Below are 24,458 nucleotides of genomic sequence, written 5' to 3'. Positions count from 1 at the left end.
GCGTAGATTTTCCAATCAAGCAAGGACCATCACAAAGCACCCTCAACATGTCTTCTTCACATGAAAATGGCATCAATAACGCACCTTTGGATATAGCCGTTATCTCCACTTGACCTTTATGCATCCATTTATGTTTCACAAATGTCCCGACAACATCAATATTCAGCGTCGGGCACAAAATTTTTCCAACCCGAGTCATTGCCATAAGGCTAATGTTATGCTCAATTACTGGGTCTGGAACTGCAATAGAAGATCTACCCTTTTCTGGTTCTGAGATATTATGAACTGGGAGTAGCGAGGACTTTCCACTCGGTTTGACACCGAATAGAGACGTCTATGACCGACCGTTGTCCCTACAAATAGGTCCCTTCCTTGGGCTGTGTCTAGCACATGATGCTCCATCCCCCCCATCAGGATCGAGAAGCTTGTCACCAGCTTTTGGGTTCCCATCCACTAGGTCCTTTCCATTTGGCTCAGAGGAATCAGTCAGTCCTGAGATCCATCCTTTCCGCCCTCCCCCTGGTTTGCTTGTCCATTGCAGGGTTTCCCGCCTAGTCCTAATTTCAAATTCAAAGTCTCTCCCTTCTCCCGGTCCCGCATCGCTCTCTAATTTTTACTTTGATACAAATTGTTGAACACACCATGGGGGATTAATTGAAAGAGAACCGTGCACTAGTTTGTTGTTTCTAAGAGTGATCTCACTATATATCACAATTTATATTTCAATTGTGTGAGATATTTTTCACATCAACATTTTAGATTATACTCCATCATCCATCATCAAGATGGAGGAGTTTATAAAGATAAGGAAACCACATCTACCTTCCAATGTTTAATTTCATAGCTTACTAGATAGTAGAAAAGAAGGTCGAAATAGGTTCAAACATCATAAAAAGTAGTTTAGTCCAATAACTTGTTGAAATATGTGCAAACACCTCTAAATTAGTTTTTCCCAATAACATGTTATTGCGATAAACTAATTTTAGAGGTGTTTGCACCTATTTTAACCTTGTTATGAGGTATCTAGTAAGCTGTGAAATTAAACATTGGAAGGTAGATGTGTGTTCCTTCTATCTTGTATGATTTCTTATTTGGAGCTACGATATATCATAGATCAAGCATTTGGGGTTAAATTGTATTGAGGTTCCAATTCATATAGCTGTCATGATTGGTTTAGGAAGAGGACACGAAAACCATCATGCAAGTAATTGGAGATGCTAGTTGTGCTACAAGCCCTTTTATTCTTATGCAGCCCATATGTATTGTTTAGATTAGTTTCCTATACGTGTTGTAAAGACCAGAAGGATTTTGTTTTTGCATACTATAAGCTTCTTTTCATTCTTGGTAATTGTATGTTCTACTTGTTTTTTGCATGCTTCATTTATCCCATTTGACTATAGAGATTATTTTAAAAATTGTTAGTGCTAATCGAGGAAATGAATATGATAAAGTACTAAGTCAAGTGTGGTTCGAGGGTATTGTAATAATTGAACTTCAATAATGTTCCATCCTAGAGAAGATTCATGCATAAAAAGTTTAATTGCATATCATCTTCTTCTTGATGACAACTTGCATGAATTGTATCTAGATTATTTAGTTTTTCTTGAGCACATCATACTCATAACATCACACATTTTAGTACATTTGAGATAACATCTCATATTTAGAGCATTTGGTTAATGATCTTGAATATGTCATTTCATTTGCATCATGTCACATGTTAGTTTGAGGGTCATTCATTATGGTTAGTGTGCTTGAATCTTTGTGGTACTTGTTACCATATATCAGTTTTAGTCATAACTCAAGATCAACATCAAGGTAGGCATGAATATTCAAGACTTTTTCATTAACATATTATGGAGTTAATCTGCTTCCATCCTCTTTCCACATCAATGGGAAGTCTTTCCCACTAGGTCATTTCTCTTTAACAACTTTGTTAGGGTTTCTTTGTACTTTTCAAGACCCTAATCTCTTTGTATCCACCTAGTTGTGCATGGAGGGTGTTAGTGTAGATATTTTTTCTAGATAACCTTACTTGTGAATACTATGTACTTTTTATATGATTTGTTCCTGTGTGCTATCTTGTATGGTCATCACATGTCTCTATCCTAGATAGAAAACTTTCTATTCTAGATGACAAAAAATATTTCAATTTAAATTTATATCTTATTAAGTTAAATATTTCATTGAGTTAATGCATTAAGCTATTTATTTACATATTTTTTGTCTCTCACTATTGTCTCAGTTTGACTATACATGTGGTTGACTTATGTGGCTTTCTAATATTAGAGATATATTCAAAGGTTCTAGCCAATCCAAAAAAAAAAATCAATTTTTAATATGCATTGCCAAGTGTAAGCTGGTCAATGACGAGTGCAATATTATAAATGAAAAATGAATTAGGGAAAATGACATTGAGAGGGAAAAGGTGTTTTGTATAGGGTGGTCAACAGTGGCTAATGTAGGAAATTTCAGTCATTGAAATAATGGATTTGTTATGTAGGGAAAGACCTAAAAAAATAAAAAATCAATAGGGTGTTAAGGAGTAAATAACGTAAGGGTAAGAGTGAAATGAGTTGAATTTAAGGCAGTGAAATCACATGGAAATGATTGTGGACTCATTATCTGTTGTCCACAATAGTTGCATCTTTGATGAATTATTACTTGACACAATTACTAATTCCTTGCGGGAAACAATCTTGTCGTGCAGTTTCCATTTTTATAGAATAATATGGTTAGATTGGAATGATCACAGAGAGGTCGATCTAAATATTTGTGTTCCCCCTAACAAAAATACAAGGACTCTAGTTCTATGTTTCTACCCTTAGCTCAAGCTACCTCTCTAGAGTCTCCCTTTTGGTAAAGGAGCCTTTACATCTATATTGATACACAACACTAAAAAAATGTTTCGAAGCCTTATTAGATATATAGTGTTTTTTAGAATCCCAAATTTATAAAATAGCCCACATTAGACATATGGTTAAATTATAAAGTTGAGGTTGTGTGTCCTCCTTATATGTATGGGGAGAACATTCCTCTTTCTCTCACTTTTCCTACCCTTCATTAGAACTGGAAATCAACCCTACCTTTTATCTCTTAGGGATATTAAGGTCACCTTTCCTTTTGAGCCTCTTGATTTTAAGATCTATGATGATTGTATCTAAGATATGTCTTGGAAACTTGACTCTAGGATTATTATCTTGGAAATTATGGAAAAGCATCCTTTTGTGAAAGAGTTTTCAGGTCAATCCAAATGAAATTGGTTAAACATTGAGTCTCCAAAGGTTGACCTACTTTATTGTGCCCTCTTTTTGGTCATCTTCCACTATTTTGTTGCTATCATGAGAATCAATAATTTCTATTAGGACTCTATTTGATTGTCCCTAAAATTCTAAACAAGTGTTGGGATTGTGTTGGAAATAGAGATTTGTCAACTTAGTGTCTTGATTTATAACTTGCAATCAAATTTGTTATCAAAAGATACACATATAGTCCAACAAGTTATAAAGACAATTCTAATCATAATCCTAATAATTATAAATACATGTGAGTTTTCTTTGAGGATTTACCCAATGACTCATCCATGCTATGAAGCCCACGAGAGATCATATAAGGCTCCTTGAGCCTATCCATTAAGTTCAAGGAATTGAAAGTACATTTGTCATTTGACCTCCTAGCTTAACTTGAATGGACCATTTGTCTACTTTCTTTCCTTATATGCCCACATCTCGCCTCCATAATGGGATGACAAATTGGATGAAACTTTAAAGAAATTAATTATTTGTTTTATTATACAGTGATTATATACATACATATATGTATATATATGTATATATGTATATGTATACATACATACATATATATATATATATATATATATATATATGTATGTATGTACATGCGTGCACGCACGTACACACAAACACACACACAGATATATGTATGTATGTATGTATGTATATATTAGTAACACCATTTAAGGTCGATTATAATTCCTTTTTTTTTATTTGAGTGTCAAGTGGCTTTTCCTTAGGAAATCATGGTACTTTTCTAGCGCATCTCATTAAAATAGAAATGATTTTTTGATGTGCAATAGGTTTTGATTAGACACTGGAAAGGTTAAGAAAGTAAGAAAATAATTACTTCAATCTACTTCAAATACCTCACTTGTATGATTACATTTCTATTTTGAGCTTACTGTTTCCGTAGATTTGGGTGGCATTTGAGGAGATGGATTTAGGAGGGAAAAATGAACATTTTGTTTCATCATTTTTTTCTCTTTGTTCTCTATGTCTACTAGTGGTTGAAATAATAGAGTATAATCCTTTGAACTGATGCATTTGAGTTACATTTACTAACTGTGAGTTTCCAACATATGTGTCCTACACAACGAAGCATATGAAGTACATCTTCAAGTGGGATTGTGCGACAATCTAGCGGGCGATCATTATTATAGTGGGCGAAGAGGTTCTTAACCTGAAGGCTCCTCAATTTTTTTTTCCTTCTTAGGTTGTTTTTGTATTCCTATCTAATGCATTTGATTTGCTTCAGAATTATGGATCTCTGTTCCATTTGTGTTCTATATGTCAGGTACGGGTTTGTATCTACTGATCATGATATTGAAAGGGTTGTGAAAAAGCATGACTTGTTTAAAGGTAAGGGATGGATAGATGTATTTTCCCTAAATTTTTCTTTTGAAGAAGCCCCATTATGTTAGTCTAGATAATACTATGAAAATAGGTCTTGAATCAAACAACTGTAAGATCTTTGACAATGAACCAAGTTTGTTCTTTGAGCAGATTCCTTCTTCAGAGGCATCCCAAATTTCAGAACTCTTTTATTCACGTCATCACTTGGTTCTACATCAACTGCGTCAACATAGGATCGAGAATATCTCAATTTGGCTACACTTTTAAAATATTCTTTTAATTATGAGGAATTATACATGCTCATTTAGACCCTTCTCAATAAAGTGTATTATTTTTTATAGAAATTAAAGAGGGATCTCTTAATAGGGCAAAAATATATTCAAGAAAATGCATGATGGCTAACTTCTTTGAGCCTTTATCACACATGGTTGGAATTAAATTTTATATGGTGCATGGTTTCAGCATACTAGTCGTTATGGTCTTTCAGAGCGTTGTTTTAGATTTAATAAATGGGGCTCAAAATTATGGGCTGCAATACAAAATATATATCAAATCTTTATATTGGTGACCTCCAGAAAGGGATTTACAAAAATGGTAGCTCTAATCTTGACTTATTTTGACAAAACAATTGGATTTTATTAAATTATTCCTTGCAAAATTCCTTTATTACTATGGTTGTTGGGGTTATTTCTATGAATATAGTTCTCTCTTGTGCTGTAGAATTGTGTTGTTTGGTGACTTTCCAGTGCAATCATCAAACCTCTAAAAGTAAGGATATTTCTCAATAGGAAAAATTCCATCCTTTTGAAGATGAGGATCTCCTTCATGTTTCATGTAAGTAGCGCATTTGTTTTCTGAATGAATTTTTGGACCATTAAGATGAATTTATTTGCCCTAACATCACGAATATCACGCTAGACTAAGAGTACGATTTTGATTAAACATTGGTAAACTTGATAAGTGACCAAGTATGAAATCCAGGGTTGAAAAATATAAAATGGAATCCCAAGCCTCTATTTGAAAGGCCTCTTAGTGGATCTCTCAAGCACTCCTTACCAAGAGAAAATTAAAGAAAAATAGTGAAGTCTTTTTGTCCTTTGACATTAAAGCAAAGTTACTTTTAGTCAAATTTTGGAAGGATGGTTTGTTAATATGTTTTAGCAAACTTAAACTTTGTCAACTTCCTCTGTCTTCTTCCTCTTCTTTTCTCCTCATTTTTCAATTAGATTTCACTCTCTATTTTATATGCCATTTTTTATATGAGTGGGCCCTCATTCCACAACTTGTCAATAAAAGAATTACCTATAAATATAAAATTGTAAACAATTATTTAAAAAAAAATCAAAATCATAAGAAGTAAATCAATATATTGCCAGGTGAATGAATGGGAACTTGTAGGGGAAGAAAATATAAAATGAAAATAAAACATCATATTTTCTTTAGAAAAATAAAATAATGTGGTATTCAAAAGCTACATAACCAATTGCACATCGGCGTGAAGGGTTTCTCTCTTCAGCCATTTGTTGATGGCTATAATGTGAATGATGCATTTTATTTATTGCTTTATTATTTCTTTCCAAGGTACTTGGGCTCATGGTAAAAGCATAATTGCTGTTTTCAACTTATTGGCGATTGAGTTTTTATTCATTAATATATTATTGTTGCGAGAATTATTGTCACATTGAGTTATTATTACTTGTATTTAAAAGAAATAGTGAGATGAGTGAATTAAATTGTTTAGAAAATATGCTTTAGAGTAAATAGGCACGGCTTCATTGAGCACCTATGAATTTGTGATAAAAAAGTGCGAGAGACAATGTACAATGCAACAAATAAATTGGTTGATGTATAATAATGTGAGAGACAATGTACAATCCAACAAATAAATTTGGCTCATGTATAATAATGAAGACATGGGATGGGGGATTTCCATTTTTTAGAGGGTGAAAGTATTATAATTAATTGATGACAATGGTTATTGTTGATGAATGTAATTTAAGAAAAAGTTTGTATGTGCACAAGTTATCACCATCCTTAATATAATCATATCACACCTTTGAGCACATTACACATTTCAATTTAGCAATTTTAACAATATTAAATTTCATATTAATAATTGTAACAATATTAAAAAGTAAACTAGTTTCATAATCAAGTAATAATGACCATGATTATTGTTCATCCATGTGATTTAAGGAGAAATTTGTATGTATACAAATTCTAACTACCCCTAATGAAATTGTATAATACCTATCAGCATAACAAAAAAATTAATAATATCACTTTTTTATTATATTAAAACATAAACTATTAATAATATTCAATTCTAATTCTAACATAAATAGATTTATATATTTTTTACTTTAGAACCAACATAAAAGCTGTAACTTGAAAATAATAATTTTTATTGTGTTAATAATGACATGATTCATCTTGGGGGCCTTTTCTCATATAGCCTCCCACAATTGTAAATACTCTAGTGCAACATAATCTGTCATTTCCAATGATTGATGGAAAGATTTTTCCTAGTTCTTTGATGTCCAAGAAAATCAACACTGCCTGTTAGTTTTGCATGTCATTCTGTACAATTTTGCAAGAACACCCACAAGAGGAGAATTTATGTATGTTGTAGGTTCAAGCATGCTAGATTTGGTCCTGAGGTCTACAAAACGATCATATTTATCTGGGCCCCCCACTATTGCCCCAATTAGTGTGTTTGGATTGGAAGAATCTTTGTGAAACCAGTTCATAAAACCTTCAATGCATTTGATCTTCCTTGGTTGTTGATGAATGGAAACTACAGATGCTCCTCTGTGATGTGGTTGCCTTGGATATTTGGAACCGTATCCTACCATATATGAAATGCCCAGAGGATTCCTTCCTAATAAATAATCAATCTGCAAAGGATATGATTAGGATTCGTTATATTGTATGCTCCAAAATACAAAAACAGATAATGTAGTGTGCTTACTTGTAGCTTTGCGAAGCCCATAACGTCGTTGGGTTTAAAGAGAGTGTTGCCGCATGACAATGTTCGCTTCTTAGCTGATAGTAAATCACTGTATCTTGCCATCAAAAAAGCAGCACTGGTAACATATTGAGTGTTGGCGCCATCTCTAACATACAACAAACCTCCTGTAACAAAAGAATTGTATTACAGATATCACTAAGAGAATTTTGAGGGCTATGATTAGAAGAGGAGTAGTAACAGAGGATTTATATGGTTGTGACTAGAAAAAGGATTGATTGTTAGTGGTACTGGTGAAGAGATAGAGAGTTCACCTGGGGTGGTTTTAACAGAACGAATGGGACTGCCTGGAAGAAGTGAACAAACAAAGCGTTCTGCATTACTTCTATAGGCTGAGAATTGAGCTTCCCCTTGGAAATATAACTGGTTGGTGAAGTGCATAAGTTAGCTTTAAGCTAGAGTATGTTTATATTACATTTTATTTAAAAAATTGCACCAATCAGTCTACGCTTACGTCTGTTAGAAGCACTTGAACTCCAGCATATTTGAGGTCCCAGTTGAATTCATTAACATATGCCTTTACATCGTCGTGCTGGATAATATAGTTGGAATAATATGAGGATTTGGTAGCTCTGTATAGCCAAGATGCAGCCCATAGAAGCTCGTCCTGAGATCATATTTACAAGTGCATATGTTAAAAGAAAACCAAATTCTGGTTACAAGTGCATATGTTAAGAGAAAACCAAAGTCTTCTTACATTGTAGCCTGAAACAGAGCAATAAAATGGACACTCTCCTCCGTAGGTGCCCTTGTATCGATCGGCAAAGCTGAAGAGCTGAAGGGAAACATGAATGGCCGGTTAGAAAGAAGATGGATGTATAAGGTTTTTCTCAAAATGGATGGATGAAACTTGTTGATTTTGCTGTGTTAGTTAACAGCTATGTTTTCTATTTTACTTGAGCACCCAAACATACCGATTGAGAACGTTGGAGGAGAAGGTGTGAGTAACGAGGGTTTGTGAATCTGAAAACAATGGAGGAGGCAGCCAAGGCTGCGGCCGTTTCTGCTGCAATTTCTGATCCAGGGGTGTCTTTATCAATCTTGTAAAGAGATCGAGGAGTGTCCATATCTTCTGGACGCTCCCAACAATTATGGTCTGCCTGGGGATCACCCACCTATTTCATGCATCAAGATCAACCTCGTCAGTTTTTCATAATCTTGAAGAATGAATGCTGAATATTTTAGATTAGATTTCTTTACCTGAACCCATAATTCATTTGGAGTTGCACTAGCCTTGAGAAAGTAGTCAGTTCCCCATCTAATAGCGTCCCTTGCATTCTGAATCTCTCCTGCAGCTTTCAACTCTTTCCCATAATCCAGTGTGCCCCAAGCGAGTGTGGTGATAGTGAATGCCATGGGAAGCCCATATTTCACGTTATCGCCTGCATCGTAGTAACCCCCAGCTAAATCAACCTGCAGTTGAGTTGCACATAAAATTTTGTATGGAGTCAATTTGGAATGATAGTATGATCCACTTCTATTTTTATTTCTAAATAAATTGAATAGGGATTTATTTCTGCTTCTACTTACGTTTTGCAACTTCCCATCTGTGAGGCCAGAATCTCCTCTCCACTTTACTCGCTGAGATTGTGGGAGTTTACCGGATCGTTGGGCCTCTAGAAAGAGGATAGACTTAGATAGAGCATCTCTGTAATCGAATTCTCCACGAACCACCTGCCACTCACCACAAAACAGCAACAACACCACTGCCAAAAGCGCTTCCATTGCCTTGGCCATATGGATTCTCTTCTTTCTTTGATATGCAATTTAGAATTGTGCGCTAAATTTATAGACTTGTTAGTCGTGGGATAAAGCTAGTATTTATCACGAGGACTGTGTATGAGTTTCTGTTGCTGAGTAATGCATGGGAACTGCAAGATTTAGAGCATGGGACACCACAAAATAAACGATAAATACTCAGCACCTCAAACAGTTAATACGAGAAATCAGGTTGATGCCTTATATCATTTGTCTTTTTTTCGATTGTTGTTCACAAGAATTATACGTTTCACAAGATATATACGTTTTACCTTCAATTTTGATTTGTTCTTGTTCACAAGAATTATAAGTTTTAGCATTTGTTTTGATTTGTATTATTTTCCGTCTGCACCGCAATGCTACCGTTAGTAATTATCGTTGTTCGTTGATGAATAGTAAGGGAGAAAACGATTCTAATTACAGGCTAAGGCAGGTGAAAGTTTGTAGTTTGATTTAAGATATAATACTATTGTTAAAATTCGGTTTTAGGATTAATGCTTTAATATAATATACATACGTGTAGTAAGTAATTATTGTATTATATATTTGTATCAAGTATTGGAAAAATATTTTTGGTTTACATGATGTTATACTATACTTTAAAAAATACAATCTGAATTTAATTGTTTATTGTAAGGTATTTGTCAATAGTATAGTCATTATTATTCAATATTTTCAATAGGAGTTGCATAAGAGAAAAGAGAAATGAAAGTTGCAATAAGCTGGTCTTTAGCCTCATCATAGTTCTCACCACTCTAGTTCAAAAAAAGAAAAGCCATTTAGAGGACACTCCCTACTTGTATCCTCCTTTGCTTGCAGTGGCTGGTTCAAGCCTCTTCCGTAGTGAAAAGTCATTTGAAGTAAAACAAGAGTTTCTCAATAAGGAGTGGTAGGCCATATAAGACCTACTATTGTTAGATCAATCTTAGTTTCTCTAGTGCTCGCATGTTGGTTTCCTCAATCTTCTATAGTTTCTAGTTGTTTTTTATTAGATTAAGTAAGGAATGACCCCAAACCATTAGACATCCAAATAAAATGGCGTGGGAGAGAGATGCGTCTTTCATCTTTAGAGGAAATTTTCCTTTTGGAACTACTAGGATGAGGAGGCTTCTGGTCATGATCATTAGGAGAATTATACGGTGCAGTGGGGTTGAGAGTGGGGTTTTATCCAAGCAGTAATTGTAAATGGTATAAATGAAGCCCTTATATAAGGGTGGGTAAAAATCTTTAAAAGAACACTTGTCCAGGGAAGAAAATAAAAATAATGGATAACTAACAAGCTTATTATGTCTTAAGTGATTAAGAATGGGGAAATTGTACCTGTGGATTGTTACAAATTGTCCCTCCAATATGAAGTACTTTATCATATGGTAGGTAATGGATCCTCACAATAATGAAATGTTTTCTTTTCTAAATCGATTCTAGTGTCTCTTTAGTCCCTCACCATTCTCTAGAAACATTGAAATGCACTCCTCATAAGAATTTGTTTACTTATTTGAGAGACTTTTTTTCCATCACACTTCAACGCAATCACTCGGACAATAATCTCTTTTGAAACCTCTAAATTGATACCACCCACCATAAATCTCCCACTTTTCATGCTATTCATAAACTAGGACAAGAGGTCATCATCACTACCTTTCATAATTATGAAGAATACAGTGGTTCCTCTCCTATCATAGATGTCTCACACTTGTGTATTCTTTTTTAATAAGACATACAAGGTGCATTGAACAAGAAAATGTTGCCCACCACCCCCCCCCCCCCCCCCTCCCCATGTGATTGTAACTTTCTCACACCCAAGAATAGAGCTACATGCCATTGGTCTTAATTATGGCGAACATTCCAGGAACCCTATTGTGCAACCACAGTTTGGAGAGTTGATACAAGTCCTCCTTTTAAGTAGCTTACCTCATGTTGGATGGAGAAGCGTTCCTGCCACTTGGGGCCAAGGTATCATGTTTTCCTCGTTAGATGCTCCACACTCTTGGGCTTAGTTATGGTGACTGTTCCAGGTGTCTTATCGTGCTTCTTCTCCAACCCCTATTATGGTTGATTATGGGAAATGGAGTTCTATATTCTATATTTGTAGGGTTAGTACCAAAGTTTACATTGGAAAGGAAATTTATAATTAATATTCTATATTTCTTATTTTTAATTGAACATTTGATTTTAGGGAAAGATTTAGGATCATCCCAAAAGGGAACATTACACGTTGACACTAACTGGGAATAAAAAATGAAGTAAATTTAGAAGACAATTATTTAGAATTAGACTGATATGAATGGTCTAAATAGGAAACTTATTTCTAGTTTATAATACCTGCATTATTTCTATTTCTCCATTGGGTTGGAGATAAGCTAATTTTCAAAATAGATGATAAAAGGTTTTCCCATTGAGATAACCCACTTCTTGAAAGAAATTTAGAGACATATCTTGGTTCAAGTTTCACAACTTGTGATGATATCAAAGGATCATAGTGAAAGTTGAATAGTGAAATGGTTCGTCCTAAAAAATCCTCTAAGAAAGTTAGAAGTAGTAGTAACAAAGAAATTAGTAGTTGAGTATCACTCAAAAAGATTTGCAGGACAATATGAATCATCAAGAAAAATCAATTGAAAACAAAAAAGTGTAATGTTCCCAATTTTTACGTGACATTTATAATTAAATTTACGTTTATTAAGTGGTAAAAATTATTAAAAATATTTAAATGATGATTTAATGTAATTATTTTAATGTAATTATATATATATATATATATATATATCACTTTATTATAATAAAGTTCTCCAAAGTATAATTAACATTTTAATCAGCTAAGACGACCTAATGTTCTAGATGCTTCTTGGAGTTCTTTATAGGGAGATTGGATGGAAGAAGAAAGGCATGATTGATTTGATGAATTTGTCTAATGCTTTACATTATCTCATCAGTGAGGACAAAAACCTTCAATCATAAGGATGGTTGGATGGAAACTTGGATCTTCCAATGGATTAGAAGATTTCCTAGCCGATAAAGGATGTTGGCTAAATTTGGGCGAAATTTTGTTAATTTATGAAGAAATCCTCGTGGATGAAGAATTGACACCCTTAGCCATGTCACAACCATTTAATTAGCCTTATTTTGTTCTGATTATTTCAGGCGAACTGACGCATGCATCATATTTAACGGACATAAGACACAACACATTCAGATGAAGCATGGTAGTGAAGATTTAAAAGACTGTCATTCTTCTCACATCATAGGAAAAGTGTTCTTCAACATGACTGAGGTGGCATCTTTCCAACATTTGTGCAAGATTACCAAGTAGTGTGGGAAATATATATTGGTAACACCATTTAAGGCCGATTATAATTCCTTCTTTCTGATTTGACTGTCAAGTTGCTTTTCCTTAGGAAATCGTGGTACATTCCTAGCGCATCTCATAAAAATGGAAATGATTTTTCGATGTGCAATAGGTTTTGATCAGATACTGGCAAGGTTAAGAAAGTAGGAAAATAATTACTTCAATCTACTTCAAATCCCTCACTTGTATGATTACATTTCTATTTTGAGCTTACTGTTTCCGTAGATTTGGGTGGCATTTGAGGAGATGGATTTAGGAGGGAAAAATGAACATTTTGTTTCATCATTTTTTTCTCTTTGTTCTCTTTGTCTACTGCTGGTTGAAATAATAGAGTATAAGCATTTGAAATAATGCATTTCAATTACATTTACTGACTGTGAGTTTCCAACTCATGTGTCCCACACAATGAAGCATATGAAGTACATCTTCAAGTGGGATTGTGCGACAATCTAGAGGGCGATCATTATTATAGTGGGCGAAGAGGTTCTTAATCTAAAGGTTCCTCAACTCTTTTTCCTTCTCAGGTTGTTTTTGTATTCCTATCTAATATATTTGATTTTCTTCAGAATTATGGATCTTTGTTCCATTTGTGTTCTATATGTCATGGTCGGGTTCATATCTATTGATCATGATAATTAAAGGGTTGTGAAAAAGCATGACTTGTTTAATGGTAAGGGATGGATAGATGAATTTTCCCTAAGAAATGTTTGAAGAGGAAGCCCCATTATGTTGGTGTATATAATACTATGGAAATAGGTCTTGAATCAAACAACTGTAATATCTTTGACGATGAACTAGGTTTGTTCTTTAAGCAGATTTCTTTTTCAGAGGCATCACAAATTTCAAAACTCTTTTATTCACTGCATCACCTGGTTCTACATCAACTGCGTCAACATAGGATTGAGAATATCTCAATCTGGCTACACTTTTAAAATATTCTTTTAATTATGAGGAATTCTACATGCTCATTTAGACCCTTCTCAATAAAATGTATTATTTTTTATATAAATTCAAGAGGGATCTCTTAATAGGGCAAAAATATATTCAAGAAAATGTATGATGACTGACTTCTTTGAGCCCTTATCACACATGGTTTGAATTAAATTTTATCACACAAGATCCCTCCAAGGATCAAAAACCTCTAGGCTTCCTCATAGTCGGATCTAGGGCCATCTCTGTTAGTGTTTTCCACAATTCAATTCAAATCCGCTTCCTCCTTGGTTTGCAACACCACCTGTATTTCTCCATCTTCCAGAGTATCACTTCATTGTTCCTCCTGATTGGTGTTTTTCCGTTCTCTCTCGTATTTTCCTGTTTGATCCTCTTTCCCTTCTTCAACCATCTAGTTTTTGGGTTTTTCCATGTTAGTTTTCCCATGTTGCTTGAAGGTATCAGGGATGCTAACACTTTGGGGTTCTTCTGCCATTTTTTTCTTTTTCAGCAATCTTCGGTTGCTTAGAAGGTTTTTTGGCTCTCCATTGCGTTGTCTTATCTTTCTTCTCTTTCTATTTGACGACCTGTAGAGGGCATTTTCTAGAATTATGCCTCGATTTTTTGCAGTGAAAACATGCAAAAGGGACACTTTCATATTCTATAGGTTGGATCCACTTCCCCAATCTGGAGTTAATCTTGATAGATAATGGCATATTCGTGCCTTGCATAACTCCCATACAAATCCTTGCAAAGGTAAGTATTCTTCTAGCTATTGTGATAGGATCCATAGATAAGAGTTCCCAAAAGGAACTAGCGATTCCTTTAAAACATCCTCAACCCATAACTCTAGAGGAAGGCTCGACAATCTGACCCAAACAGGAGCTTGTACAAAAAAAAACTCATTTAGGTCCATCTTAGGCGACCATTTTGTGCAAGCATAGATTTTCCAATCAAGCAAGGACCATCACAAAGCACCCTCAACATGTCTTCTTCACATGAAAATGGCATCAATAACGCACCTTTGGATATAGCCGTTATCTCCACTTGACCTTTATGCATCCATTTATGTTTCACAAATGTCCCGACAACATCAATATTCAGCGTCGGGCACAAAATTTTTCCAACCCGAGTCATTGCCATAAGGCTAATGTTATGCTCAATTACTGGGTCTGGAACTGCAATAGAAGATCTACCCTTTTCTGGTTCTGAGATATTATGAACTGGGAGTAGCGAGGACTTTCCACTCGGTTTGACACCGAATAGAGACGTCTATGACCGACCGTTGTCCCTACAAATAGGTCCCTTCCTTGGGTTGTGTCTAGCACATGATGCTCCATCCCCCCCATCAGGATCGAGAAGCTTGTCACCAGCTTTTGGGTTCCCATCCACTAGGTCCTTTCCATTTGGCTCAGAGGAATCAGGCAGTCCTGAGATCCATCCTTTCCGCCCTCCCCCTGGTTTGCTTGTCCATTGCAGGGTTTCCCGCCTAGTCCTAATTTCAAATTCAAAGTCTCTCCCTTCTCCCGGTCCCGCATCGCTCTCTAATTTTTACTTTGATACAAATTGTTGAACACACCATGGGGGATTAATTGAAAGAGAACCGTGCACTAGTTTGTTGTTTCTAAGAGTGATCTCACTATATATCACAATTTATATTTCAATTGTGTGAGATATTTTTCACATCAACATTTTAGATTATACTCCATCATCCATCATCAAGATGGAGGAGTTTATAAAGATAAGGAAACCACATCTACCTTCCAATGTTTAATTTCATAGCTTACTAGATAGTAGAAAAGAAGGTCGAAATAGGTTCAAACATCATAAAAAGTAGTTTAGTCCAATAACTTGTTGAAATATGTGCAAACACCTCTAAATTAGTTTTTCCCAATAACATGTTATTGCGATAAACTAATTTTAGAGGTGTTTGCACCTATTTTAACCTTGTTATGAGGTATCTAGTAAGCTGTGAAATTAAACATTGGAAGGTAGATGTGTGTTCCTTCTATCTTGTATGATTTCTTATTTGGAGCTACGATATATCATAGATCAAGCATTTGGGGTTAAATTGTATTGAGGTTCCAATTCATATAGCTGTCATGATTGGTTTAGGAAGAGGACACGAAAACCATCATGCAAGTAATTGGAGATGCTAGTTGTGCTACAAGCCCTTTTATTCTTATGCAGCCCATATGTATTGTTTAGATTAGTTTCCTATACGTGTTGTAAAGACCAGAAGGATTTTGTTTTTGCATACTATAAGCTTCTTTTCATTCTTGGTAATTGTATGTTCTACTTGTTTTTTGCATGCTTCATTTATCCCATTTGACTATAGAGATTATTTTAAAAATTGTTAGTGCTAATCGAGGAAATGAATATGATAAAGTACTAAGTCAAGTGTGGTTCGAGGGTATTGTAATAATTGAACTTCAATAATGTTCCATCCTAGAGAAGATTCATGCATAAAAAGTTTAATTGCATATCATCTTCTTCTTGATGACAACTTGCATGAATTGTATCTAGATTATTTAGTTTTTCTTGAGCACATCATACTCATAACATCACACATTTTAGTACATTTGAGATAACATCTCATATTTAGAGCATTTGGTTAATGATCTTGAATATGTCATTTCATTTGCATCATGTCACATGTTAGTTTGAGGGTCATTCATTATGGTTAGTGTGCTTGAATCTTTGTGGTACTTGTTACCATATATCAGTTTTAGTCATAACTCAAGATCAACATCAAGGTAGGCATGAATATTCAAGACTTTTTCATTAACATATTATGGAGTTAATCTGCTTCCATCCTCTTTCCACATCAATGGGAAGTCTTTCCCACTAGGTCATTTCTCTTTAACAACTTTGTTAGGGTTTCTTTGTACTTTTCAAGACCCTAATCTCTTTGTATCCACCTAGTTGTGCATGGAGGGTGTTAGTGTAGATATTTTTTCTAGATAACCTTACTTGTGAATACTATGTACTTTTTATATGATTTGTTCCTGTGTGCTATCTTGTATGGTCATCACATGTCTCTATCCTAGATAGAAAACTTTCTATTCTAGATGACAAAAAATATTTCAATTTAAATTTATATCTTATTAAGTTAAATATTTCATTGAGTTAATGCATTAAGCTATTTATTTACATATTTTTTGTCTCTCACTATTGTCTCAGTTTGACTATACATGTGGTTGACTTATGTGGCTTTCTAATATTAGAGATATATTCAAAGGTTCTAGCCAATCCAAAAAAAAAAATCAATTTTTAATATGCATTGCCAAGTGTAAGCTGGTCAATGACGAGTGCAATATTATAAATGAAAAATGAATTAGGGAAAATGACATTGAGAGGGAAAAGGTGTTTTGTATAGGGTGGTCAACAGTGGCTAATGTAGGAAATTTCAGTCATTGAAATAATGGATTTGTTATGTAGGGAAAGACCTAAAAAAATAAAAAATCAATAGGGTGTTAAGGAGTAAATAACGTAAGGGTAAGAGTGAAATGAGTTGAATTTAAGGCAGTGAAATCACATGGAAATGATTGTGGACTCATTATCTGTTGTCCACAATAGTTGCATCTTTGATGAATTATTACTTGACACAATTACTAATTCCTTGCGGGAAACAATCTTGTCGTGCAGTTTCCATTTTTATAGAATAATATGGTTAGATTGGAATGATCACAGAGAGGTCGATCTAAATATTTGTGTTCCCCCTAACAAAAATACAAGGACTCTAGTTCTATGTTTCTACCCTTAGCTCAAGCTACCTCTCTAGAGTCTCCCTTTTGGTAAAGGAGCCTTTACATCTATATTGATACACAACACTAAAAAAATGTTTCGAAGCCTTATTAGATATATAGTGTTTTTTAGAATCCCAAATTTATAAAATAGCCCACATTAGACATATGGTTAAATTATAAAGTTGAGGTTGTGTGTCCTCCTTATATGTATGGGGAGAACATTCCTCTTTCTCTCACTTTTCCTACCCTTCATTAGAACTGGAAATCAACCCTACCTTTTATCTCTTAGGGATATTAAGGTCACCTTTCCTTTTGAGCCTCTTGATTTTAAGATCTATGATGATTGTATCTAAGATATGTCTTGGAAACTTGACTCTAGGATTATTATCTTGGAAATTATGGAAAAGCATCCTTTTGTGAAAGAGTTTTCAGGTCAATCCAAATGAAATTGGTTAAACATTGAGTCTCCAAAGGTTGACCTACTTTATTGTGCCCTCTTTTTGGTCATCTTCCACTATTTTGTTGCTATCATGAGAATCAATAATTTCTATTAGGACTCTATTTGATTGTCCCTAAAATTCTAAACAAGTGTTGGGATTGTGTTGGAAATAGAGATTTGTCAACTTAGTGTCTTGATTTATAACTTGCAATCAAATTTGTTATCAAAAGATACACATATAGTCCAACAAGTTATAAAGACAATTCTAATCATAATCCTAATAATTATAAATACATGTGAGTTTTCTTTGAGGATTTACCCAATGACTCATCCATGCTATGAAGCCCACGAGAGATCATATAAGGCTCCTTGAGCCTATCCATTAAGTTCAAGGAATTGAAAGTACATTTGTCATTTGACCTCCTAGCTTAACTTGAATGGACCATTTGTCTACTTTCTTTCCTTATATGCCCACATCTCGCCTCCATAATGGGATGACAAATTGGATGAAACTTTAAAGAAATTAATTATTTGTTTTATTATACAGTGATTATATACATACATATATGTATATATATGTATATATGTATATGTATACATACATACATATATATATATATATATATATATATGTATGTATGTACATGCGTGCACGCACGTACACACAAACACACACACAGATATATGTATGTATGTATGTATGTATATATTAGTAACACCATTTAAGGTCGATTATAATTCCTTTTTTTTTATTTGAGTGTCAAGTGGCTTTTCCTTAGGAAATCATGGTACTTTTCTAGCGCATCTCATTAAAATAGAAATGATTTTTTGATGTGCAATAGGTTTTGATTAGACACTGGAAAGGTTAAGAAAGTAAGAAAATAATTACTTCAATCTACTTCAAATACCTCACTTGTATGATTACATTTCTATTTTGAGCTTACTGTTTCCGTAGATTTGGGTGGCATTTGAGGAGATGGATTTAGGAGGGAAAAATGAACATTTTGTTTCATCATTTTTTTCTCTTTGTTCTCTATGTCTACTAGTGGTTGAAATAATAGAGTATAATCCTTTGAACTGATGCATTTGAGTTACATTTACTAACTGTGAGTTTCCAACATATGTGTCCTACACAACGAAGCATATGAAGTACATCTTCAAGTGGGATTGTGCGACAATCTAGCGGGCGATCATTATTATAGTGGGCGAAGAGGTTCTTAACCTGAAGGCTCCTCAATTTTTTTTTCCTTCTTAGGTTGTTTTTGTATTCCTATCTAATGCATTTGATTTGCTTCAGAATTATGGATCTCTGTTCCATTTGTGTTCTATATGTCAGGTACGGGTTTGTATCTACTGATCATGATATTGAAAGGGTTGTGAAAAAGCATGACTTGTTTAAAGGTAAGGGATGGATAGATGTATTTTCCCTAAATTTTTCTTTTGAAGAAGCCCCATTATGTTAGTCTAGATAATACTATGAAAATAGGTCTTGAATCAAACAACTGTAAGATCTTTGACAATGAACCAAGTTTGTTCTTTGAGCAGATTCCTTCTTCAGAGGCATCCCAAATTTCAGAACTCTTTTATTCACGTCATCACTTGGTTCTACATCAACTGCGTCAACATAGGATCGAGAATATCTCAATTTGGCTACACTTTTAAAATATTCTTTTAATTATGAGGAATTATACATGCTCATTTAGACCCTTCTCAATAAAGTGTATTATTTTTTATAGAAATTAAAGAGGGATCTCTTAATAGGGCAAAAATATATTCAAGAAAATGCATGATGGCTAACTTCTTTGAGCCTTTATCACACATGGTTGGAATTAAATTTTATATGGTGCATGGTTTCAGCATACTAGTCGTTATGGTCTTTCAGAGCGTTGTTTTAGATTTAATAAATGGGGCTCAAAATTATGGGCTGCAATACAAAATATATATCAAATCTTTATATTGGTGACCTCCAGAAAGGGATTTACAAAAATGGTAGCTCTAATCTTGACTTATTTTGACAAAACAATTGGATTTTATTAAATTATTCCTTGCAAAATTCCTTTATTACTATGGTTGTTGGGGTTATTTCTATGAATATAGTTCTCTCTTGTGCTGTAGAATTGTGTTGTTTGGTGACTTTCCAGTGCAATCATCAAACCTCTAAAAGTAAGGATATTTCTCAATAGGAAAAATTCCATCCTTTTGAAGATGAGGATCTCCTTCATGTTTCATGTAAGTAGCGCATTTGTTTTCTGAATGAATTTTTGGACCATTAAGATGAATTTATTTGCCCTAACATCACGAATATCACGCTAGACTAAGAGTACGATTTTGATTAAACATTGGTAAACTTGATAAGTGACCAAGTATGAAATCCAGGGTTGAAAAATATAAAATGGAATCCCAAGCCTCTATTTGAAAGGCCTCTTAGTGGATCTCTCAAGCACTCCTTACCAAGAGAAAATTAAAGAAAAATAGTGAAGTCTTTTTGTCCTTTGACATTAAAGCAAAGTTACTTTTAGTCAAATTTTGGAAGGATGGTTTGTTAATATGTTTTAGCAAACTTAAACTTTGTCAACTTCCTCTGTCTTCTTCCTCTTCTTTTCTCCTCATTTTTCAATTAGATTTCACTCTCTATTTTATATGCCATTTTTTATATGAGTGGGCCCTCATTCCACAACTTGTCAATAAAAGAATTACCTATAAATATAAAATTGTAAACAATTATTTAAAAAAAAATCAAAATCATAAGAAGTAAATCAATATATTGCCAGGTGAATGAATGGGAACTTGTAGGGGAAGAAAATATAAAATGAAAATAAAACATCATATTTTCTTTAGAAAAATAAAATAATGTGGTATTCAAAAGCTACATAACCAATTGCACATCGGCGTGAAGGGTTTCTCTCTTCAGCCATTTGTTGATGGCTATAATGTGAATGATGCATTTTATTTATTGCTTTATTATTTCTTTCCAAGGTACTTGGGCTCATGGTAAAAGCATAATTGCTGTTTTCAACTTATTGGCGATTGAGTTTTTATTCATTAATATATTATTGTTGCGAGAATTATTGTCACATTGAGTTATTATTACTTGTATTTAAAAGAAATAGTGAGATGAGTGAATTAAATTGTTTAGAAAATATGCTTTAGAGTAAATAGGCACGGCTTCATTGAGCACCTATGAATTTGTGATAAAAAAGTGCGAGAGACAATGTACAATGCAACAAATAAATTGGTTGATGTATAATAATGTGAGAGACAATGTACAATCCAACAAATAAATTTGGCTCATGTATAATAATGAAGACATGGGATGGGGGATTTCCATTTTTTAGAGGGTGAAAGTATTATAATTAATTGATGACAATGGTTATTGTTGATGAATGTAATTTAAGAAAAAGTTTGTATGTGCACAAGTTATCACCATCCTTAATATAATCATATCACACCTTTGAGCACATTACACATTTCAATTTAGCAATTTTAACAATATTAAATTTCATATTAATAATTGTAACAATATTAAAAAGTAAACTAGTTTCATAATCAAGTAATAATGACCATGATTATTGTTCATCCATGTGATTTAAGGAGAAATTTGTATGTATACAAATTCTAACTACCCCTAATGAAATTGTATAATACCTATCAGCATAACAAAAAAATTAATAATATCACTTTTTTATTATATTAAAACATAAACTATTAATAATATTCAATTCTAATTCTAACATAAATAGATTTATATATTTTTTACTTTAGAACCAACATAAAAGCTGTAACTTGAAAATAATAATTTTTATTGTGTTAATAATGACATGATTCATCTTGGGGGCCTTTTCTCATATAGCCTCCCACAATTGTAAATACTCTAGTGCAACATAATCTGTCATTTCCAATGATTGATGGAAAGATTTTTCCTAGTTCTTTGATGTCCAAGAAAATCAACACTGCCTGTTAGTTTTGCATGTCATTCTGTACAATTTTGCAAGAACACCCACAAGAGGAGAATTTATGTATGTTGTAGGTTCAAGCATGCTAGATTTGGTCCTGAGGTCTACAAAACGATCATATTTATCTGGGCCCCCCACTATTGCCCCAATTAGTGTGTTTGGATTGGAAGAATCTTTGTGAAACCAGTTCATAAAACCTTCAATGCATTTGATCTTCCTTCGTTGTTGATGAATGGAAACTACAGATGCTCCTCTGTGATGTGGTTGCCTTGGATATTTGGAACCGTATCCTACCATATATGAAATGCCCAGAGGATTCCTTCCTAATAAATAATCAATCTGCAAAGGATATGATTAGGATTCGTTATATTGTATGCTCCAAAATACAAAAACAGATAATGTAGTGTGCTTACTTGTAGCTTTGCGAAGCCCATAACGTCGTTGGGTTTAAAGAGAGTGTTGCCGCATGACAATGTTCGCTTCTTAGCTGATAGTAAATCACTGTATCTTGCCATCAAAAAAGCAGCACTGGTAACATATTGAGTGTTGGCGCCATCTCTAACATACAACAAACCTCCTGTAACAAAAGAATTGTATTACAGATATCACTAAGAGAATTTTGAGGGCTATGATTAGAAGAGGAGTAGTAACAGAGGATTTATATGGTTGTGACTAGAAAAAGGATTGATTGTTAGTGGTACTGGTGAAGAGATAGAGAGTTCACCTGGGGTGGTTTTAACAGAACGAATGGGACTGCCTGGAAGAAGTGAACAAACAAAGCGTTCTGCATTACTTCTATAGGCTGAGAATTGAGCTTCCCCTTGGAAATATAACTGGTTGGTGAAGTGCATAAGTTAGCTTTAAGCTAGAGTATGTTTATATTACATTTTATTTAAAAAATTGCACCAATCAGTCTACGCTTACGTCTGTTAGAAGCACTTGAACTCCAGCATATTTGAGGTCCCAGTTGAATTCATTAACATATGCCTTTACATCGTCGTGCTGGATAATATAGTTGGAATAATATGAGGATTTGGTAGCTCTGTATAGCCAAGATGCAGCCCATAGAAGCTCGTCCTGAGATCATATTTACAAGTGCATATGTTAAAAGAAAACCAAATTCTGGTTACAAGTGCATATGTTAAGAGAAAACCAAAGTCTTCTTACATTGTAGCCTGAAACAGAGCAATAAAATGGACACTCTCCTCCGTAGGTGCCCTTGTATCGATCGGCAAAGCTGAAGAGCTGAAGGGAAACATGAATGGCCGGTTAGAAAGAAGATGGATGTATAAGGTTTTTCTCAAAATGGATGGATGAAACTTGTTGATTTTGCTGTGTTAGTTAACAGCTATGTTTTCTATTTTACTTGAGCACCCAAACATACCGATTGAGAACGTTGGAGGAGAAGGTGTGAGTAACGAGGGTTTGTGAATCTGAAAACAATGGAGGAGGCAGCCAAGGCTGCGGCCGTTTCTGCTGCAATTTCTGATCCAGGGGTGTCTTTATCAATCTTGTAAAGAGATCGAGGAGTGTCCATATCTTCTGGACGCTCCCAACAATTATGGTCTGCCTGGGGATCACCCACCTATTTCATGCATCAAGATCAACCTCGTCAGTTTTTCATAATCTTGAAGAATGAATGCTGAATATTTTAGATTAGATTTCTTTACCTGAACCCATAATTCATTTGGAGTTGCACTAGCCTTGAGAAAGTAGTCAGTTCCCCATCTAATAGCGTCCCTTGCATTCTGAATCTCTCCTGCAGCTTTCAACTCTTTCCCATAATCCAGTGTGCCCCAAGCGAGTGTGGTGATAGTGAATGCCATGGGAAGCCCATATTTCACGTTATCGCCTGCATCGTAGTAACCCCCAGCTAAATCAACCTGCAGTTGAGTTGCACATAAAATTTTGTATGGAGTCAATTTGGAATGATAGTATGATCCACTTCTATTTTTATTTCTAAATAAATTGAATAGGGATTTATTTCTGCTTCTACTTACGTTTTGCAACTTCCCATCTGTGAGGCCAGAATCTCCTCTCCACTTTACTCGCTGAGATTGTGGGAGTTTACCGGATCGTTGGGCCTCTAGAAAGAGGATAGACTTAGATAGAGCATCTCTGTAATCGAATTCTCCACGAACCACCTGCCACTCACCACAAAACAGCAACAACACCACTGCCAAAAGCGCTTCCATTGCCTTGGCCATATGGATTCTCTTCTTTCTTTGATATGCAATTTAGAATTGTGCGCTAAATTTATAGACTTGTTAGTCGTGGGATAAAGCTAGTATTTATCACGAGGACTGTGTATGAGTTTCTGTTGCTGAGTAATGCATGGGAACTGCAAGATTTAGAGCATGGGACACCACAAAATAAACGATAAATACTCAGCACCTCAAACAGTTAATACGAGAAATCAGGTTGATGCCTTATATCATTTGTCTTTTTTTCGATTGTTGTTCACAAGAATTATACGTTTCACAAGATATATACGTTTTACCTTCAATTTTGATTTGTTCTTGTTCACAAGAATTATAAGTTTTAGCATTTGTTTTGATTTGTATTATTTTCCGTCTGCACCGCAATGCTACCGTTAGTAATTATCG

The 24,458-nt window shown here is 34.3% G+C and overlaps 2 protein-coding genes across 2 annotated transcripts; both read right to left on the bottom strand.

The window, feature by feature from the left end:
• Window positions 1-7,198: 7,198 nt before the first annotated feature.
• On the bottom strand, window positions 7,199-9,414 carry LOC131867876 (endoglucanase 16-like). The gene is made up of 8 exons (XM_059215555.1): window positions 9,208-9,414; window positions 8,878-9,090; window positions 8,592-8,792; window positions 8,375-8,452; window positions 8,132-8,284; window positions 7,932-8,040; window positions 7,621-7,784; window positions 7,199-7,546 (listed from the first exon to the last, which is right to left on the bottom strand). Exons 1-8 carry the CDS (start codon window positions 9,412-9,414, stop codon window positions 7,199-7,201), a joined length of 1,473 nt encoding a protein of 490 aa, XP_059071538.1.
• A 12,429-nt stretch (window positions 9,415-21,843) lies between these two features.
• LOC131867875 (endoglucanase 16-like) lies at window positions 21,844-24,059 on the bottom strand. The gene is made up of 8 exons (XM_059215554.1): window positions 23,853-24,059; window positions 23,523-23,735; window positions 23,237-23,437; window positions 23,020-23,097; window positions 22,777-22,929; window positions 22,577-22,685; window positions 22,266-22,429; window positions 21,844-22,191 (listed from the first exon to the last, which is right to left on the bottom strand). Exons 1-8 carry the CDS (start codon window positions 24,057-24,059, stop codon window positions 21,844-21,846), a joined length of 1,473 nt encoding a protein of 490 aa, XP_059071537.1.
• Window positions 24,060-24,458: the final 399 nt, after the last annotated feature.

This window comes from Cryptomeria japonica, unplaced genomic scaffold (genome assembly GCF_030272615.1).
Source record: "Cryptomeria japonica unplaced genomic scaffold, Sugi_1.0 HiC_scaffold_187, whole genome shotgun sequence".
Lineage (NCBI taxonomy): Eukaryota > Viridiplantae > Streptophyta > Pinopsida > Cupressales > Cupressaceae > Cryptomeria > Cryptomeria japonica.
This window is presented reverse-complemented; position numbering and strand designations above follow the sequence as displayed.

Coding starts and splice junctions, on each gene's coding strand:
- LOC131867876 (XM_059215555.1), bottom strand. CDS start 9,414: ATGGCCAAGGCAATGGAAGCGCTTTTGGCAGTGGTGTTGTTGCTGTTT. Junction 8,285..8,374: donor GCTCTGTTTCAGGCTACAAT/GTAAGAAGACTT, acceptor ATATGATCTCAG/GACGAGCTTCTATGGGCTGC. Junction 8,041..8,131: donor TTCAAGTGCTTCTAACAGAC/GTAAGCGTAGAC, acceptor TTCACCAACCAG/TTATATTTCCAAGGGGAAGC.
- LOC131867875 (XM_059215554.1), bottom strand. CDS start 24,059: ATGGCCAAGGCAATGGAAGCGCTTTTGGCAGTGGTGTTGTTGCTGTTT. Junction 23,098..23,236: donor TCCTCCAACGTTCTCAATCG/GTATGTTTGGGT, acceptor GTTTCCCTTCAG/CTCTTCAGCTTTGCCGATCG. Junction 22,192..22,265: donor TGGGCTTCGCAAAGCTACAA/GTAAGCACACTA, acceptor TATCCTTTGCAG/ATTGATTATTTATTAGGAAG.